The following is a 20,663-nucleotide window of genomic DNA, read 5'->3' as shown; positions in this document are numbered from 1 at the left end:
TGTGTTAAGTGACTGAGTTTTTTAGGTTTTGTAGATGTTTTACATGACAAAGCTCCTGATTGAGGGGTTAAATGTTAGAGTGAATAAATAGGAGATTTGTTCCAACTTTTAACACCACTACTTTATGATGTTAATTTTTGGTTAAAGTAGGGAAGTAATATATTTAAAAGTGTCATCTTAGTTTTTGAAGCTAACACCTAGATGCAGAGGAGGGTGTGAGACTCTTTCCCCTATACTACAAGACCCAAGGCTCTTAGAGTAGCTTAGGTCTTGGGTGTTTTTTTTTTTTTTTTTTTTAAAGATTTTATTTATTTTATTTTTTCCCCCCAAAGCCCCAGTAGATAGTTGTATGTCATAGCTGCACATCTTTCTAGTTGCTGTATGTGGGACTCGGCCTCAGGATGGACGGAGAAGTGGTGCCTCGATGCGCACCCGGGATCCGAACCCGGGCCACCAGCATCGCAGCGCGCACACTTAACCACCAAGCCACAGGGCCGGCCAGGTCTTGGGTGTTTTTATGTGGTTTTTTCCTTTGGTTCTAAACATCTGGCTGACTGCTGGATGTCTCAGAGCTGGCAACACCTTCCTTCATGTTCCTCCTTCCTGCTCCTTTGCTATTTTCTAAGAAACCAGATTATCAAGTTCATTTGAACACATGTAAAGTTAGAATGTAATTAGGTGGCCACTCGAATCATCCCTAATAAAGCAAATGGGCCTTCTGGCGCTTGGCTTCTTTCAGACTATTCTTAATAATGTATGTCTAGATGTATCTATCTTTAATTTGCTTTCACATACGTTCAGATGAGGTAGGTAGGGTAGGTTTGTTCATTTCACAAGTTACTGAACTTCAGAGTTCCTGGAACTGCAGAACAGTGAGGATCTAACAGGGAAAAAGAGGCCAGGGTGCCCGCCCTCATGGAGTGGATGATGTGTAGAGCAGACACATGATGAACAGGTAAAATAGGTGAGTTACAGGTTGTGGTTGAGGGCTGTGAAGGCAACCAGTAGGGAGCTGAAAGGAAAAATGAAGGCTACCTGCTTCAGGTAGGGTCATCAGAGAGAGCCTCACTGAGGAGGTAACAGACTAACCAAGCTTTTTCTCGTCAGCTTCATTGTGGTATAATTTACATTCAGTAAAATTCACACATTTTACGTGTGCAAATCGGTGACTTTTGACAAATGTAACGACCTCCATTTGCTCAATCAAGATATAGAACATTTCCTTCTTTCCAGAAAATTTCCTCAGTTCCCCTCTGTAGCCAGTCTCCGTGCCCCACTCCCTACTCCAGACAATCACTGGTGTGATTTATTTCATTATAGATTAGTTTTGCCTATTTTGGAATTTCATATAAAGGCATTCATGGTATATGTATTCTTTAGTGCCTGGCTTCATTCATTCAGTCTGAGTGAGCTCACTGGTGGCTCTGAAGCCCTGGGCGTCAGTGGCTCCTGTGGAGAGCAAGGCTGCAGAGAGATAAGGATGGAGTCTTTTGGATGTGGAGGCAAGAATATGGATTATTCAAAGATATCCTTCTCCTCTGCTCTCCACTGCCCTCCCACCCACACCTGGGGAGAAGCATTTTCAACATGTTATTCATGTCTTGCATTCTCTCAGCCAGTGGTTGCCTTAGCACAGAATGTTACTTTTTTACTCTTGGACAGTGTTTTGGGAATTCCATTTTCTCAAAAGAAGACTCCTTTTTTTTTAATCATACCTACCTAGACCCACCTCCAGAGATTTTATTAGTTTGGGATGAGGCCACCAGCACTGGTATTTTTTTTTTTTTTTCCTTTTTTCTCCCCAAAGCCCCAGTAGATAGTTGTATGTCATAGCTGTACATCCTTCCAGGTGCTCTATGTGGGATGCCGCCTCAGCGCGGCTTGATGAGCGGTATGCAGGTCCGTGCCCAGGGTCTGAACCAGTGGATCCTGGGCCACCCAACTGGAGTGCACGAACTTAACAGCTACACACTGGGCTTGCCCCAAGAAGACCCCTTTTAAACTTCATTCTTCTTCCACACAAAGGTGTTGTTAGAAGATAAACTAAGCAATCTTGTTTGTGTTCGCTCTTTTTCAGTCGAGCAAAAGATGTGATCATACCAGCAAAGCCACCCGTCAGCTTTTTCTCCTCGAGGTCTCCGGTTCTTGACCTCTTCCAGGGACAGCTGGACTATGCAGAGCATGTTCGCCGAGACTCGGAGGTGGTGCTGCTGTTCTTCTACGCCCCATGGTGTGGACAGTCCATCGCTGCCAGGGCAGAAATTGAGCAAGCGGCGAGTCAGCTTTCAGACCAGGTAATGCTGACACTCAGCCTAAGAATCAAATGACTGTCAGTCCCCATGTGCAGGGCTGGTTTTCACCATAGAGACACCTTACCCAGCTGGCTAATTTTGCAAAGGTGAAGGCCAGGAGCCTTACTTTGTAAATTGTAAAGCTTTCTATAAAGAAACAGGATTTCTGACTGTCGTGGTCGTGGTTAGAGGCAGATTCTGCATCTCGTGATGCAGGCCAGTGCTCATCTCAGGGTGCCATGCTGTTTGGTTTCAGTGCTAAAGGAGGAGGGGGACTGAAAATCCTAGTTGAATATCCATTTCATATTTGCTGATTAGTTATTTTATGTAAGAGAAATTTATGTATCACGACTACAGTGTAACAGGCCGACCTTTTAAATACTTGGACCAGAACTATATTCAACTGATATTTAATGGGTGCCACTTTTGTGCTAGATAAGAGGGATGTACAGGCAAATGAGTCATCTGTATGGCAATGTTTTTCAACCCAGTGGATCCTGATCGCCCTTTATAAAACAAGTATTTTATGATGTCCGTTTTTCTGTCCTGAAAAGGAATTCATAGATGATAAAACTTTCCTACACATATAATTTCAAATAATCAATGTAATGCACTAATTATAACATAAAGGTGGAGAAAAAAAGGAAAAGTAATGTATAATTAAATCCTATTGTGTTTCAGTTTGTAAATACTTGGGCAAAATAGGTCCTTGTACCTTTGTGTAGAAATACTGTGAATAGGAAGGTCACAAATGCAGACCAATAAAGGTGTGATGTGTTGGTGACTCAAGATACTACGGGGGCATTGCTCTCAGTGATTTGATTTTTCTAAATGGTGAACAGCTCTTGGTCAAGTTGTGACCCAAACAAAGTACTTTCTGCCCTCAATTTACACAGAAGTTGCCTTCATGAGAAATTGAGAGAACACAAAAGCCATGCTTTGGATTCACATATAAAATGGAGGTAGATTCTGGGCTTGGATGATAACAAGTTTTCCCCGACATCAGTGGGCAGGGCATTTATAACTGCTCTGGGATGATACAGCTGACTCTTCCCTGGGCAAAGCAGTCCTGAGCATTGTAGGATATCCACCACAGCCCCTGCCCACTACGTGCCCTGCAGCTTCCCCCAGTTGTTGGCAGCCAGCAAAAAGCATCCCACAGATTTCTAAGAGGCTGCTGCTGAGAACCACGGATCAGAGGTAACTTGTGCAGGCAGCTGAGTTCCAGAAGTTCATTTAGAACTCTCAGTTGGCTTTTCTTAGAAACAAAGTTATAAATGGTGGCTAGGCTTCCTGCCTAGCCTAGCATAGCCTTCTGAACCGTAGAATATCCCTGAACTATACTTTTCATTCCTTGTAACACTGAGTCAGAGGGGGTTGTGATTTTGTGTTCCAACTTTGGACCCATGGAATTGATCTATTCTCTGTCTTCCCTTTACCCTCCCCTCCCACCCCCTTTAAAATGACTAATCATAACCAAACTGGTAGATGCTCCAAGTAGGAAACAGGAACTCTTTTAACAGAGCAATGGGAGGCAAGCTGTATGTTAGCATAAAAGCAATCACCACTTTGTGAGTCATTCCCCGGGTTTTCTGAATTCAGAAAACAGGTGGGGAACAAGGGGAGAATCTGTTGTATTTCACGATGTCAGTTAGTTGTTAACTGTCAACTGAAGCGTTTGTCCTTCAGAGTGATTACATAGTATCTTGGTGTGCCAGGCCCTGTGCTCTTCCTCGAGGCGGGTCTGCAGGCTGATGCTGGTGTCCCTGTTCTTCTGAAGCAGGACTCTCAGGCTTAGAGGGTGGAACAGTTTGGTAAAGATCACACCAGAAGTGGTGGAGGTTACAGTGCCATCCACAACTGATAGGCACTTTTCAGATTTCTTTTCCAGCTCCTTCCAAGTTGAAAGCTTTCTCTTCTGTGTTCTCGGTAGAGAAAAGGAGTGGATTTATTTTCAGAAACAGGCAAACATCTTTTTAGCCACATTGCTTAATAAAATGAGCAAACGTGGTAGATTGTGCCCTATTTTTGAGTAAAAAATGAGATGTCAACCTTAAGTCAAGATATTGTTGCTTTTCTTTCTCATAAATAGACTCTAAAAGGAGCTCTATAGAGTTTCCACTAAGTTTTGAGTAGTATTGCTATCTACTAAGTATAAGTCATTTGAAAGTGACTTTTCATTTGTAGTCTTCATATTTTTTCTATATTTTATTATAAAAAATTTTAAACATATAGCAAAGGTGAAGGAATTTTACGTACATCCACCACTTAAATTCTACTGTTACCATTTTATTGTGCTTGTTTTATGGCGTATTTATTCCTCTTACCATCCCTCTAATCAACGGTTCTCAGCTAGAGGCTTTTTTGTCCCCCAGGGGAGCTTTGGTACTGTCTGGAGGTGTTTTGGGTTGTCTCTGCCTGAGAGGGGGATGCTTCTGGCATCTAGTGGGTAGAGGCCAGGGATACTGCTGAACATCCTACACCATCCTCCATCTAGTCTGTAGGAAAGTCTCCCCTAACAAAAATAAATAGAACTAAAAAACCCCACAACAGTTCAAGCCCAAATGTCAATAGTGCCAAAATTGAGAAATTCTGCTTCAATCTAACTATTAATCCAGCTTATTTTTGGTACATTTCAAAGTAAATTGCAGACATAGGGATGCTTCTCCTTAAATACTTCAGCATCCACCTGTAAATGTATCTTTAATCCATATTTTTGTTGTTCAATACTACATTTTAGAGCGTAGCTTTAATCATCTATTATCTTTATTAGTTTTTAATATAGTCATTAAAAGTGGTCCTTTGAAATTTGTGATGTTTTATTTGTAGGTAAAGTTTTTTCATTCTCAGATGCTCGGTTTGGCTATAAAAAGACATATCCTACTAAGTTTTAGTGTAATCATGCTTAGAAAAAGCTCATTGGTGCTCATTCACTTTAGGATTCAAAACAAATCATTTTCCTCTTGGGCCAGATTCCAAAATATTCAGAGTCCTAGCTAGACGCTATAGATGGGAGTCTTTCTTTTTTATTGTAGTGGTAAATGATGACCTTCTTTGAACACTTGAAACAGGTTTTTTTTCCTGCTTTCTGTTTCAGAGAGGAATAGTTCCATTTCTAAATTTTACCTTTTAAATCTTGGTAATTTTTCAGTTGTTATTCATAGTTGTTTGAAACCTTTTTTGGCTCTGCAGGTGTTGTTTGTGGCGATTAACTGTTGGTGGAACCAGGGGAAATGCAGAAAACAGAAACACTTCTTTTATTTTCCTGTAATATATCTGTATCATCGGAGGTAAGAAATTTTAAGTAGTGTTTCTAATTCCAATTAAGTTTTTCAGTTTCAAAGTGAATTTTGTTTTTTTCTGTTTAAAAGTGTTAGATATTCACTGTACAAAATTGAGAAAATACAGATAAGCAGAAATAAATAAATAAAAAGGATCTGGATAATTTTATCAGCCATACATAATTACTATGTGCTTTGATTCATATCCACCTGTGACTATATCTATCCATCCCCCTTTTTTAAAATTAAAAAATGAGATCATGTAATAATACTCCTTCCTAAACTGCTTTTTCTTTGTTTTGTGAACATTTTTTTATTTCGTTACATATTCTACAACATTGTGTTTAATAGTACCAATTACTCCATTGTGTGGCTGTACATTTCAGATATTCTAAAAGTGTTTTATGGTATAAAAATACACAGAAGTCCTTATCCTGTTACCTGGCAGCATAGCGTAGTCAAGAGGGTATCTTACCATGGTTTCAGTTGGGAAGAAAATTACTACAAGTCCACAATCCTTTATCCATAATTCTGAAATCCAAAGAGCTCTGAAAATCTGGAAGACTTTCATAAATTTTGTCCTCAAATACATTCATGTGGCCTGAAGTAACAGGAGGCTGCCTAGGTCTTTATCGCATTTTAGGAGCCACTGTATTCATTTTGCTGCAGAAATATTGGTGTTTGATTCTGGAGTACTGTGCAGAGCTTGCTGCGGGTGTGAATGTCTAAAATCTGACTTGAAGAGTTTTGGAGACAGGAGATGGGATTTTGGACTTTGTTCAATGTAATTGGCTTAAAGTTTGTTAATGAAAGTAAAATGGGTCAAGAAGATTTGATTAGTAAGAGCTTTACTTTTTAGGTTGTATTTTTTCCCTTCCTCTAAACTTCCTGGGCCTTAATCAATGGAGATTTATAACAAACATCAACAAACTATCATTTGTGGATTATCTGTGACATTCCATTACACTTCCATGTCTCTAACATAAAATATTGTGTGGCACATAGTGTTGTTTCTCAGGAGCTATTAAATAGTATCTGGGCAAAAACATACTTTTCTACCCCATCTCCACTCTCAGATTTTTCTCTAGATCTAAGAATATTTTCTCAGAGTAGCTTTCTCATGGTTACTTTGTTTTTTTTTTTTTAAGGTAAGTGTAAGGTGTTATACTTGAAGTTCTAAAACTCTGTGCTCTGTAATGGGGTGATGAACTTGCTCTACTGAGGTCCCTTGCATGGGGCACAGATGCTTAGTGGGGAGTATAGGCCTTGCAACTATATGTAAGCAAGCCAGCTGCCCTGAGGTGGACTTAACTTGATGTAACATTAAAATCAGACAAGTTCCCTTGGATTGAGTACAAAATGTCATTTTGGATATGCAGGTGTACTATATTGTCTTATACTGTTTGTTTTCTTAGTTTTATAGAAAGATTGAAAGGATATGAAAGAAATATCTAGTCCACCCTTCTCATTTTACAAGTGAGGAATTTGAGGTTGGTACTCACTTTGAAATGCTTGCCCCTCATCTTTGCCTGTTCAAGTTTTACTTGTTTAAGTCAGTTCAGACCAATTTATACTCATTTCAACACTTATCATTTCCAGTGTTTCTAAAACAGAAGGCAGCACTGAAATACCTAAAAGGTAGCTTTTTCGTATTCTATTTAAGAATCTTCAAGCCTTCTGTTTTATACATGCACATATGAATGAATGTGTTCCTTCAACTAAACTCTGTTGTGGGCATTTGGTAGTCTTGAGGTTCTTTGGTTAATAGTGCTTTTAATCGTGGCCCTTGAGTCTCCTCACTGGGCAGACCTGTGCTGTTTGTGTGTTGTTGTTGCTGCTGTTCATGTAATGGCTTATCTAGTAGTAGCTGCTTAAAGAAATTCATAGGCTCTTCTGTTTCGTGAGAGTAGATTCCATTTCTTGGCTTGTATTGATATCAGTCACAAAGAAAGTTTATAAAAGGCTCTGACGCAGAGAGTAGTTTCTCAAAACACTCTCCACAAAGCCCAGCAGCCTGAGAGCAGCTTGTGCTGTAGTGTGTTGGTGAAACATGTTCCACATCCCGCATTTCTGGGATCTTCTCGGCTTTTATGACAAGTCACTGGGACCCTTGCAACATCGCGGCAGGAAAACTCAGCAGAGCCTGTTTGCTTGAGTACATGAGGTTTCCACATTGGTTGCCTCCTTTTCGCTGAACAAAATACATTATCAGATGATTTTTTTATTTCTTCCTTTAAATTAGAATTTGTTGGTGGTTGATGGGGTTAGTGGTGGTGGTAGTTTTTCAACTTGAATTAGTTAACTAACTAGTTGTAGTAAGTCTTCACTTGATAGAATTGTTAACTCTGTCTCCCAGCTATGAATGTAGATGTTATTTTTCCTTTTTTCATGATAATGCTCCTTTGTCTGGCTTCACATTCGGCAGTGCACACTGAAGAATTGTGTTTATCTCATCACATTATATGTGTTTGTGTGTTAATTTCTGTAACCATATATTATAGTATTGTGATCACAGCATTTATATAATTCTTTACTATGCTGTCTATTGTTGCTATTAACAGTAAGCTTAATGTCAATTTCTATTTAGAGAGAAGAATGGTTATGGAGTTGCTGAATTTCATCATACTCCCCTACTCCTGCCACATACCATACAGTTATATTTGAACAATGTCTGTATTGTGTGAGAATTTTAAAAAGCCATGTAAAGATTCTGATTAACTGAAGAGGATAACTGAATGTTGGTAGTATTGCTTTGCAATACTAAATCAAATTCCTGTGCGTCCCCACGTACAACTGGGGGGAACAATACGGAAGCTCATTTATACAGGTTCCTGACTTTATACCTTCACATAATTTTTTTTGTTACAATAAAGCTTTTTTTTTTTTCAAAGATTTTATTTTGTTTATTTTTTCCCTCCAAAGCCCCAGTAGATAGTTGTATGTCATAGCTGCACATCCTTCTAGTTGCTGTATGTGGGACGCGGCCTCAGCATGGCCAGAGAAGCGGTGCGTCGGTGCGCGCCCGGGATCCGAACCCGGGCCGCCAGCAGTGGGGTGCGCGCACTTAACCGCGAAGCCACGGGGCCGGCCTGCAATAAAGCTTTAAATAGGTTTAAAGTTCATTTAGTGATCCTTTGTGTAAGTGCCTATGGGAATATTTAATAACTACTTTTTAGTAGGCCAACAGCCTACTGCTCCGTTTGTTCCTGATTTCAGAGTGATGTAAAGGAAAGTCTGCCCCTTACATCGAAGTGTGTAGTTAAGATCCTGGAATCCTTTAGCATTTGGTCAGTGTCCAGTGTCACCTTTCTGTTTTGTTTTGTTGTTTTTTTTAAAGAAATATTATTGTGGGAATTAATTTTTTTTTTCAGAGACCAGAATAAATATTCTTTGCTTTGAAATTCAGTTTGCATTTGAATTAAGCTCATAAAAGGGTAACAGCTGCTTGTACCTCTCCTCACATAAAATGCTTATTCTTAATTGGCCCTGCAGTCCCCTCCTGAGACAAAGAAGGCTACTTACCTGTGAACCAGTCAGGATCCTAAAGCAAGACATTTTCATTTTGTGGTGTTGATGATTTCAGTTATACATTACAGGTTTAATGCATGGTGTATTATTTTTATTTTTTTATTTTTATTTTTTTGGTACTAGTTTTGGACCAATCGAATACAAAGGCCCCATGAGTGCTGTTTACATTGAGAAGTTTGTCCGCCGGGTGATGAAACCACTTCTCTACATCCCATCTCAATCAGAATTACTAGATTTTCTCTCAAACTACGAGGTACCTGTCTTTCATATCTCCTCCTGTTCCCAAAGCTTCACTGGGTTGTATTGGATAGTTTGTATTAGAAGACTTTTTTAATACCTCTTGATTTGTAGCAATTAAAAGATCACATGACAGATAAGCCCCAATTAAATGCTTTTTGAGATACTTGATTGTAGGGACCGTTTGGCCAAGTGAGTTTTAAGACAGTAGAATACTTGCAAAATCTTGTCTATTTTTTGTTTGGGAATTTTCAGTAAACTTTCAGTTTGTCTCCCAATTAACTTAGAGTATGTAAGAATTAACTTAGAATTTATATGCTACTGCAAATTTCTAAAAATTTTATTTGATGCTTTATGGCATTTTACTATGAGATATCTGGTTTTTCTTGTCAGTTGTAGTTTAGCTTTTTTTAAAAAAAACAACCGAGAATACTTCCTGTCTGTTTTTTAAAGTGCATAACTATTTCAAGGTCTTATTAACAGAAAGTTTCCTAATGTGGTTTCTCTACTGCTTCCCCATTGCCAGCTTCAACTCCTGATAAATTAATTTTATAGGATATTCAGTGCACGTTTAGGACAGCTTATCATTGAGAGGCCATTATAAAGCTTAAAATAATTTCAATAAACTATAAAAATAGTTCCACAAAAAAATTCATTGGAGCAAGTGTAAAATCTTACTTAGGCTTAAGTAAAAATGATACTTAGATACAACAAAATCAGACCATAAGTACCTAATAGAGATAAAAACCGTATGAATCCAGACCTTACTAATTGAGAATTTAGTAATTGGGACTGGGTTGAATTTTACCTTTTGCGCTATGTAGATTTTATGTAGATTGGATATGGATTTCTTTCACCAGAACATCATTTATAGCTTTTTCAGTCATGTTAGAAACACTATTTATGTGTCAACTATGAGCAGATTCCCCAAGCAGCAGTGTTAATATCTAGTTACGCTGCTTGTAGTTTTTAGATGTGCGTTAGACTGAATGCTTCGTTACTCTTATGTGGATAAAGGATGGATTTCCATGCCCCTCATGGGCTTGTCTCCTCTTCTGCCTGGACAGGCTGGTGGGCAGGAACTACACTGGAGGCCGGGCACCTGGGTGTAGACCCTTTGGCAGCACTGAGTCTGACTTGGGGCAGGTCACTCACCTGCCAGGCATCAAGGGTCCGGACGAGGGTATTCTTGAGAGTCCTTTTAACTCTTAAGTGCAATAATTGTGTGATGAGTGGGTTTTCACATAGCTTTGCAGTAGGTGACAGGCGGAGTCACTGGAGGTGGTATAGCAAAATGGGGAAGAATCAGGACTCGGACAGATGCCAGTCCAGGCTCAGCTCCGTCACTTATTAGCTGTATGGCCTTGAGCCAGAAACCTCTTTAAGCCTCTGTTTCCTCATCTATAAAATAGGGATAAACATGACATGAAAATACCTAGGATGTAGTCCCAATAAACGAAAACTTAGTGGAAGTGATGTCATGGAAAAATCCTGGATACTTAGCCCTATGGAGAGAACTTAAAATGTGCATAATACCTGCCAGAATTCCCTGCCTGTAGAAAAAACCTCTGTGTGTTTTGTAATTAAGGTGATAAAAATGGCCTGCAAGGGCCCAGGGATTTGCCTCCAGTTATGCTCTGTTGGGACTTTTATAGGACGCTTTGCTCAGTTTTGATTGATACTCTGTTTTTTCCTTCAGATTTTCACTCAGTTGCTTCTAAAAAGTAAAGAGAGAAATGGGAACATCAACAAATACCATATAGCATGTGTCTGCCCTTCCAAAAAATATGTGAAAACAATTGAGATCGTTTAGCCTGATAGTAAGAGCACGAAGAGGCGGCTTCAGTATTATTTTCAGCTCTGTCAGAGATTTGTGTCCAGAGAGTTCTGAGCCAGTTTTTTTGCTTCAGTTCTTAGCAGTTCTTCTTTGCTTAGTTCTTAGAGGTCATGTGATAAGGAGAAGGACTCAGCTAGGATTCTAGAGACCTGGATTTTAGCCCTGACATTAACAAGTCTCTGATTTCTGAGTTTTATGCAGATTTCTCATCTCTAAAATATGGGAGTTGGCTCAGGTAATTCCTCCTGACTGTTTTGGCTTTGGTGAAGTTTAGAGGTTGGGACGAGGCAGACAGAAGAAGGCTTCTTAGTTTTTGGTTGGGAAAATATGTTTGAGACAATGCCTTTGAACATCTGTCTCAGAGATCTTGCTAATCCTTTTTTATTTATTACCTCTAAGATGTTTGCAGTGTTCTTTCTAGTTGCATCTGCAGGAGAGACAGGTGCATGTTTATGACTGAGCAGCAAGGATGAGTCCTTTCCTTCAACCTTTGCATTCTTCAAACCTGCTTTTCAGCAGTGCTTTCAGAGATTATGCTCCCAGTTTGACATTGAGTTCACATCAGACTCACTGATGTGCCAGTGGTGTTACTCAAGCCCACTTAAATTATAATGATGTATGACTATGATTAGACTGGGTTTAAAATGGGAAGCAAAAGAATGCTGCCAAGATGGGACCCCCATATAGCTTCTGTCAGCTTAAAAAGGAAGCCCTTTTTAAAAGGGCTTCCTCCCCAAAGCCGTAGATAGCTTTTACCCTGTAAGTATCATCTTTTGCTGGGCTTCTTCTCACTGAGATGAAATTGTCTGGTTGGCAAGAGACGGTGTTTGATTAATTATGAAAGAACTCAGGAGTCAAGCCTAGCATGGCACTTGTGAAACCATTTATCTTGTGAAACATACCAAATACTGCCTAGAAAAAAGTGATGTCAATTTCATGCACACTCTCTGTAAGATAACAGAAAACAAAATTCCAGATCCAGAAATGAAAGCACTGTCATGGTTTTGACAGTTGACTAAATAGGAAAGTTTAAGGAATTTTTGGAGGCCCCTCTCTAGAGCACAATATACTTTTGGACATTCTTCTTTTTTTTTTTTTTAAAGATTTTATTTATTTATTTTTTCCCCCCAAAGCCGCAGTAGATAGTTGTGTGTCATAGCTGCACATCCTTCTAGTTGCTGTATGTGGGATGCGGCCTCAGCATGGCCAGAGAAGCAGCGCGTCGGTGCGCGCCCGGGATCCGAACCCGGTCGCCAGCAGTGGAGCGCGCTCACTTAACCACCAAGCCACGGGGCCGGCCCATGGACATTCTTCTAAATCGAGGTTTCATAATCTCAGCATTATTGACATTGGAGTCAGATAATCCTGTGTTATGGGGGCTGTCCTGTCCTGTGCAGGGTGTTTAGCAGCATCGTTTGCCTCCACCTACTAGGTACCACTAGCACTTCTTCTCTCCCTTAGTTGTGACAACCAGAAATATCCAGGCATTGCCAAATGTGGGGCAAAATTGCCCCAGTTGAGAAACCACTGCTCTGAATTATTTAGTTTCCCCAAATAAGGCCTTAAGATGATGCCTCATAAGGCAAACACATCTTTTTTTCATGTAGCACACAGAATGCCACAATAATTGTTGCAAGTTTATCTGCTTATAACAGTGGCAGTAGAGAGAAGAGGAAAATTAAGTTCTTTGACTACAAAATTCTGGAGTGTTATCTTTGGGGAACTAGAGCCAGGAGTGAGTTCTTTTTTTTTTGTGAGGAAGATCAGCCCTGAGCTAACATCCATGCTAATCCTCCTCTTTTTGCTGAGGAAGACCGGCTCTGAGCTAACGTCTATTGCCAATCCTCCTCCTTTTTTTCCCCAAAGCCCCAGTAGATAGTTGTATGTCATAGCTGCACATCCTTCTAGCTGCTGTATGTGGGACTCGGCCTCAGCATGGCCGGAGAAGCGGTGCGTCGGTGCGCACCCGGGATCCAAACCCGGGCCGCCAGTAGCGGAGCGCGCACACTTAACCGCTAGGCCACCGGGCCGGCCCTGGGAGTGAATTCTTTTGTCATCAATAGAGCTGTCCCTGATACTCAACTTTTTACTCAAATTGTTCGTCCATACCAAAAAAACCATGATTCTTAAACGTGTTAAGGATTTTGCTAATTAAAGAAATCTTACTATGAAAGATACTTGTTTTGATCAAGAGCCTTATTTCCTAATTTATGTTTTTTATAAATACGGGTTTCAATGTCAAGTGTGTTTAAATTTAGTTATACCAAAATTAAGCTGAAGTAATTATTTAATGTTTTCGTGGCACTTCTGAGGTTTGTTAGAATGACATTGTTTTTTGCTTATGTCTCTAGATGTGTTTGTGACATTTTGTAGGAGTGCATTTGATAATTTCCCCTCATTAAAAAAACTATATTGATTATGTTTATTTGTCTCTAATCCAGATATTTGTGAGCAGTTTAGACTATCATAAAATTGTGCAGTTAGTGTTTATTACTTGGAAAGTGATGATATCCTGAAATTAACGACTTTCTGTACTGACATAAACTTTTATTATTTGTATACTGAACTCTATTCATTTCTGCTTATATTGCTGTCATAAAAGAGGAATGCTCTCATTGTACCTTGGTTTGAATTTTTATGTCCTACAGGTGAATCCTTTCAAAAGCCTATTTGAGATGATTAGATATTGAATTACCTAGAAGAGTAGAAATTTTTAATCAATGGAAAATATTTTATTTGACTTAGATATCTCAAACCTACCCAAATCAGATTGCTAATCATTAACCATAGTTTTATGTTTGGAAAATATGACTCTGAGCCAGATGCAATTTTTAGAAGAAAACAATTTTGCCTTTAATTTACTGAACATCACAGAAAGACATTAAAGGGTGAATATTATACATACTTGACTCTGTAAATTCCAGAATACTTTAGTCATTATTAGCAAGCAAATAATGAGTTAACTCTGTATTGGTAAGTGACCTCTAGTTTTCAAGTACTTTTCCTTCTGATCGTCCCAACAACCATGTGAGATAGATGGAAGTGGTAGATTCTTTGCACAGATTAAGATAAGGTGATTTACCCTGAGTGGAGAGCGGACTATAGCGCAGCTCTCCTGGCTGCCTGAATTCTTCCTTGTACACAAAGAAATGTTGACGGTCTGAGTTAAAACTTCTCTGTCTATCTAGAGGTTAAAATGTTGAATATTTGACTATTTTATGTCATTTTTCAACCTTTCTCTTTCATGATAGAAAAATTTTGAAGGTGTTTGTTTCTTAATTTGACTGTAACTTTTTTTTCTTCATTTTTACAAATGGTTTCAAGAGTAAATAGTGATAAAGGATGGGTCTGTGGCTATTGACTTACTGTTAAAGCAGCAGAGTTTTATCATTTCCCATTGTTAATTGGCTCATTAGCATTTAATGCAGAACTGGGAGTGTTCTATGTATGATAATCACGATATTGAGGTAGTCTAGAATTTTTTTCCCACATATGCATTAAAATAGTAACCTGCCTTATAAATAATGAATATAGCTAAAAACTGAAGTGAGCTTCCAATAGATACTACAAAGGGAGATCAAGAACTTTAAGTCATTTCATTGCAAACCATGTTAAGAAATCCTGTTTTCTTCATTTACTCCAATTGTAGAATCCCTCTTACTCAAGGGGTCTTCCCGCCCATTTAAGATACAGATAGGAAAATGTAGTTTCTTACTTGTGGACAACATAGTCAAACAGAACCTAGTGTCATTTTTATTTTAGTGGACATTAAGTTGATTGGACAGGGAATAGGACTAAGTAATGTCACTTTCAAAGTCACTAGTTTTATGGCTCTTCTGATTTTGATATTTTTTAGGCATCATTTGGTAGCTTCTATGTCATTAAGGCTTGTTTTTTTTATTTTTTAAAGCACATGGTAGAATCATCTGATTTGTACCTTGTACTTTTGCCCACCAAATGCCAACAGTATTATTTAGAACTCTTATCTGTATCTGCAGCCAAAATATTTTTTAAATCTTTTCACAAATTTCTATAATTTATCCATTTAAGAGCAGTGATTTAGCATACATCCATTCATTTATTCTTAGCAGTTTTGATAAACCAAATTGTTTTAAATTTAAGTGGGATGGGAAAAGGATTGGGAATCTTTTGGAGTGGGGGAAGCAGGGTGTTAGGTAAATTGCCAGGTGACAGAAAACCTGAGCATCTTGGAGAAAAACATAATAGAATGCCTGGCACCTGGTATTATCCAATTGTTTGTTAGTAAAAGTCTACTCTGAATGTTGAGAAAATAAATAGATACTGTTTCTGTCAATTCATAGTTTTATAGCACTGTAAATGAGATAGTTTTAAATTTTCTAGGTGTGAGTTAACATTAATGCAGAAATATTTCAATTGCCATTGAGTAAAAACACACAGAGGTAACTACTCTCACGGCCACTAGAGGGGGTGTACACTAGCTACTGAAATTTATGCTACACGGCAGATGGTGCTCACTTAGGAAAGAAATATTTTATGCCGATTTGCTGACCTCCTATAAATGTCCTATATTCAACCTCCTCATTATAGCAGATACTGAATATACTGTACATCATGGAATGGAGTTAAAAACACACAAACTGGGTCAAGTTATAATCCAGTACTCATCATGTTTTGTTCTTTGCTAAGTTGTAAACTTAGTAGAGGAGCTTTGTCTTATTTATCTTTTTATTCCCATTCATTCATTAACAAATGTTTATTTTGTGCCTGCTCTGTGCCAGGCACACTCTGAGCTGGAAACGTAGTGATGAACAAGCGAGAGCCTCTGTTTCATGGAGTTATAACGTGGAGATAGACATCAAACAGGAAATAAATAAACAAGGTATAGGGGTCTGAGTAGTGCCTTCCCGAAATTCATGTCTGCCTGGAACCTCAGACATGGCCTTATTTGGAGGTAGGGTCTTTATGGATGTCATTAGTTAAGGCTCTCAAGATGAAATCATCCTGGATTTAGAGTGGGTCCTAAATCCAATGACTGGTGTCTTTATAAGAAGAGGAGAAGGGCTGGCCCCGTGGCTTAGGGGTTAAGTGCGCACGCTCTGCTACTGGCAGCCCGGGTTCAGATCCCGGGTGCGCACCGACACACCGCTTCTCCGGCCATGCTGAGGCCGCGTCCCACATACAGCAACTAGAAGGATGTGCAACTATGACATACAACTATCTACTGGGGCTTTGGGGGGGGACAAAAAAAAAGGAGGAGGATTGGCAATAGATGTTAGCTCAGAGCTGGTCTTCCTCAGCAAAAAGAGGAGGATTAGCATGGATGTTAACTCAGGGCTGATCTTCCTCACAAAAAAAAAAAAAAAAGAAGAGGAGAGGACACAGAGACACAAAGAAGGCCATGTGAAGACAAAGGCAGAGATCAGGATGATGCAGTCCCAAACCAAGGAATGCCTGGAGCCACCAAAAGCTAGGAGAGAGGCAAGGAAGGATTCTTCCCTAGAGCCTCAGAGAGAGCGTGGCCCTGCTGCCGCCTTGATTTTGGACTTCTAGTCTCCAGAACTGTGAGAATAAATTTCTGTTGTTTTAAGCCACCAAGTTTGTGGTAATTTGTTGTCGCAGCTCTAGGAAACGAATATACAAGGTAATTTCAAATAAGAAGTGCTACAGGAAAAATACAGAAGGGTGCTATGATAGATTTGAGGATACAGAGGTAGGGTGTAACTATTTTAGAAGACAGAGAAGACCTCTCTTGAGAAAATGACATTTGAACAGAAACTTAAAGTGATGCGACCCAGCCCTTAGGAAATTTGGAGAAAACACTCCAAGAGGTAGGAACAGTAAGTGCAAAGGTCCTGAGGAAGGAACAGGACTGGTTGGGCTAGAGGAGGAGGGAGAGTGGTAGGGAATGAGGTCACAGAGGTGTCTTGCTACCGTCATGTGTCCTGATTAAATTTTTGATTAGTTGGACAAATGAAGGAGTTGAGTTCCTGTGATTGTTCACCTCGTAGCTAGCTAAGCATCTGGGAGTGGACTAACAGGAACACTGCAGTTAGAACCTGGGGTGGATGATCTTTATAGATTGGTAAGCATCAGAGTGAGGAGGGCCATCTGTGTATCAGTAGGGCTTGCACCCTGACTTCATCCAGTGTCAGGCTGGCTTTTGTCCTTGTCTAGCTCATCTGAAAGAGAGCCTCGAAAGGATATTAGGCAGGCTTAGAGTTGTCTGCTTTGAACCAGCCCCTGGGTTTATTTTCAGCTGAGCAAAGGGGCCTAGACCTGGAAAGGTCCATGTATGTGAATATGCATGCATTTTGTTCCCCGAACTCCCCTCTTTCCAGATTTAAGAAAGAACTGTGAAAGAAACTGAAATATATGATCGTTTCTCAAATACAGCTTCAGAAACTTTGGGGAAATGGTTGCAAAATTTGTCTTACCCAAAGTACAGCCAGAGCTAGTTTAGTAACTTTTAAATGATAATTTGCAATAGAAATAAATAATTATCTCTTCATTTTATTTCCTCTTTTTATTATTTTGAAATACTAATTTTAAATTACATTCTCAAACATGCCAGTTTTCAAAATTTAATACAGACCATCACAGTGTTGTGAATATTTGAAAAATAGCACTGAAATAGTTTTAAGTGCCTTGTATTTTAAATAGTTAGTATTTTACAATTTATACAGCCTTTAATCATCTCATATAGTTGTTGAATCTTATGATCTTCATTTCTTTGACAATGAAAAGTGAAAATAATTTTGCTTGTGGGTTGTTTGCTTTGCATTGTTTGTGAAATTTCTTTGGTCAAACTCCTTGAAAATTTCAACACCAGTCCTTCTGCAGCTACATAGAGGTTCCTTCGTTTAAGCCACAGAGCCCCTTGGAAAACTGCAGCAGTGATGCCATCGACCAGAATAAACCCTTACACTGTAGGAATGTCCACAGTGGACCCCTGCAAATGGTCCAACCTTTATTCACCTTTAGAAGTTTAATTTGGGTTTCCCTTGAAGACTCAGAATTCAAATTTATTTTACTTCCATTAATGTGGGTACCTGTGTGCATATGTATACATAAACACATATGTAGTTGCATACATACATGTTTATGGACCATACGTCCACTTCTGTGAAGCCACCTGAGATAACATGGTGTGAGAAGAAAGCTGAAATTTACCTCATTTAAGTTTTAGCCATGAAACATTTATTAATGTTTAGGATGAATTTATTCCATTTGGTTTTGGTTTCGGAGATTGGTCAGAATTTAAAGAAACTTAAGTAAGTCTGTTTTCTTTCCATTTGTTTCCATTTGTGTTCTCTTGTGTCCAATATTAACTAAGTGACTAGAATTTCTAAAGATTTTGTCTGCCTTTGTTCTTGGTGGAAAGGCTTATTACAGCATCATAGCCTGGTTTGAAACCTTAAGAACCCAAACACTATGTAATTCTACTTTAAGCCAATTCTGGATTGGCTTGTTAAAAACATTTTGAAGGAGTCTAGCAAAAGAAAATCCTGTTTTCAGTAACTTTGCTTTCTGATTTCCTCAGTTTGAGAAATTGGTTATTTCTTGGATTTTTTTTAGATGTTAGGATTAAACATTCTGACTATCTAAGTTTCTACCAGAATGAAAACCAATTAATTTATTTAAGATTGAATCTTATGAGAATAAGCAAGTGATTTAGATTTGAAAGAGATTATGTTTCACTACAGATCAGAAATTCCTCTTTTATACAACATACTGATTTTAAACTTTACCAACAGATTAAATTTCTACTTTACCTTTTGGATCTGATTTTGTCCCAATGATCAAATCACCACAATTATTTATTAAGAGCATGGTGTTACGTGCTTTAGGGCTAGAAAGGATTTGTTACGTTTGCCTAGTGATTTATAGTTCATCAAGCTCATTCTCAGTAACCCCATGATGAATCTTCTCCATTTGCCAGATAAGGAAACTGAGGCTTCCCATTGAAGGGTTCACCCAAGATCATTCAGCCATCAGACTTGAGCTTAGGTCTTCTGACTCTGAGCTTAGCAGTTTCCGCAGGGACCTCACAGTTTGGCTTTTAAGACAGATGACAATTATTACAAAACAAAACCAGACAGAATGAGTGGCCCAGGGCCTTCAAAGAAGGAAGCAATTATTCTGAACAGGAAGGCAGAAAGTATCTGGTAGGGGACAATTAATTGGTTTGGCAGAACGGAGGGGCATCGTGTGCTAAGCTTGGAGGAATGGAACGAGCAGGTGGAGATAAGTTAGTGGGGGTGGAGGAGCAAGAGGGCAGGTTGGGGTCCTCTGCAGACTGACCTGACGAGAGAGGAGGGTTGCCATCATGGAATGCTGGGCTCTGGGGGGGTGTGGGGGAAAGAGTCCCTGGAAGGATGCCCTTGGAGCCAGTCAGATTTAACCTGATTTCCAGTAAATGTGAAGATATGTTGGGAGTGAGTGAGAGGAAGCTATTGAGGAAGAAATCTAAGAAAGATTACAAAGAAATTATTGATATAGCTTGCCTAGAGTTGCTAAACAAAAGCAAGTGAGTACTTGAACTTGATGGTGAGGTTTCGAACTAGGGACCTAGGAGAACTGTCAGCAGAGGATGGAAGGACCTACTTTGGGAGAGAAAAGAAAGTTTCAGTTTTGAATTGTGCCTGTAAAAGCTGCTGCAACTCCATCCCTTACCCTGTTTGTTGTCTAAATGAAGGGAACAGTCAGCCCTAACCTGCAACTTTGTCTGTACTTAGGCTTTTTAAAAAAATGAAATGCAACAAATTGCCGTTGTTAAATTATAATGGCATGTCTTTCTTGTTTTAAAGTTTCCCCCCTTACGCAGTGACTGACAACACCTCAGTCACCTAATCCTGCTCTTGTTCCTGCAGCCTGGAGTACTCGGGTTCTTTGAGTTCAGTGGCTCGCCCCAGCCTCCTGGTTATTTGACCTTCTTCACTTCAGCATTACATTCATTAAAGAAAGGTAAAAATGATCCATGTTAAGACATTAATACTTGAACAGAAATGTATGCATATTGATATCTTCTTTTGCATATGTTATCTTTATGATTATATATTTTAATTTTCTTGATTCCTTTTCTCTGTATTTGTATTAAATAATTACACTGTTTTATGTTCTATTGGCAAACAGAAAATTCTGTGCTATTTCAAATACAGTCTCTTAAATGTTTAGCTTTTTAAAAATGTAGCTTGATCATACTGTGTCTGCAATTATATATTTTGCACTTTAAAATGTATCTTATATCTCTTTTTTTGTGTGTAGTTATAAGTTTTGGTCAAAGTTTTTAGTGGTTGTACTGTCAGTTGGATGTACCACAATTTAGGAATACATTTCCTTCAAGGAGTATTTTTGCAAGTACAAAAGTCACGTCACATTACAGCATAAGCCTACTGCCAGTTTCACTTTGCTCAAAGCCATTTTTTTTTCTTAGCTGGATCATTTATTTGAGGTCCTACTTTGTAAATTATCCTGCCCATTTTTCCATTTACTCCATGTTCTTTCTTC

At 39.0% G+C, this 20,663-nt stretch overlaps 1 protein-coding gene across 3 annotated transcripts in view; it reads left to right on the top strand.

The window, feature by feature from the left end:
- Window positions 1-20,663, top strand: part of TXNDC11 (thioredoxin domain containing 11) — a 59,505-nt gene that overhangs the window by 3,675 nt on the left and 35,167 nt on the right. The window contains exons 2-5 of one of the 3 annotated variants that reach the window (XM_004438259.3): window positions 2,078-2,294; window positions 5,484-5,581; window positions 9,224-9,353; window positions 20,027-20,120. In XM_004438259.3, coding sequence (XP_004438316.2) covers window positions 2,078-2,294; window positions 5,484-5,581; window positions 9,224-9,353; window positions 20,027-20,120 — 539 coding nt within the window. Of the gene's footprint in view, window positions 1-2,077; window positions 2,295-5,483; window positions 5,582-6,987; window positions 7,063-9,223; window positions 9,354-20,026; window positions 20,121-20,663 lie in introns of those variants that run through there. The other 2 variants (XM_087416973.1, XM_087416972.1) reach the window with 2 other exon arrangements.

Source organism: Ceratotherium simum, chromosome 26 (genome assembly GCF_057802395.1).
Source record: "Ceratotherium simum simum isolate JZ-2026a chromosome 26, ASM5780239v1, whole genome shotgun sequence".
NCBI classification, from domain to species: Eukaryota; Metazoa; Chordata; class Mammalia; order Perissodactyla; family Rhinocerotidae; genus Ceratotherium; species Ceratotherium simum.
Note: the sequence above shows the minus strand (reverse complement) of the source record. Positions and strands in the feature narration are given on the sequence as shown.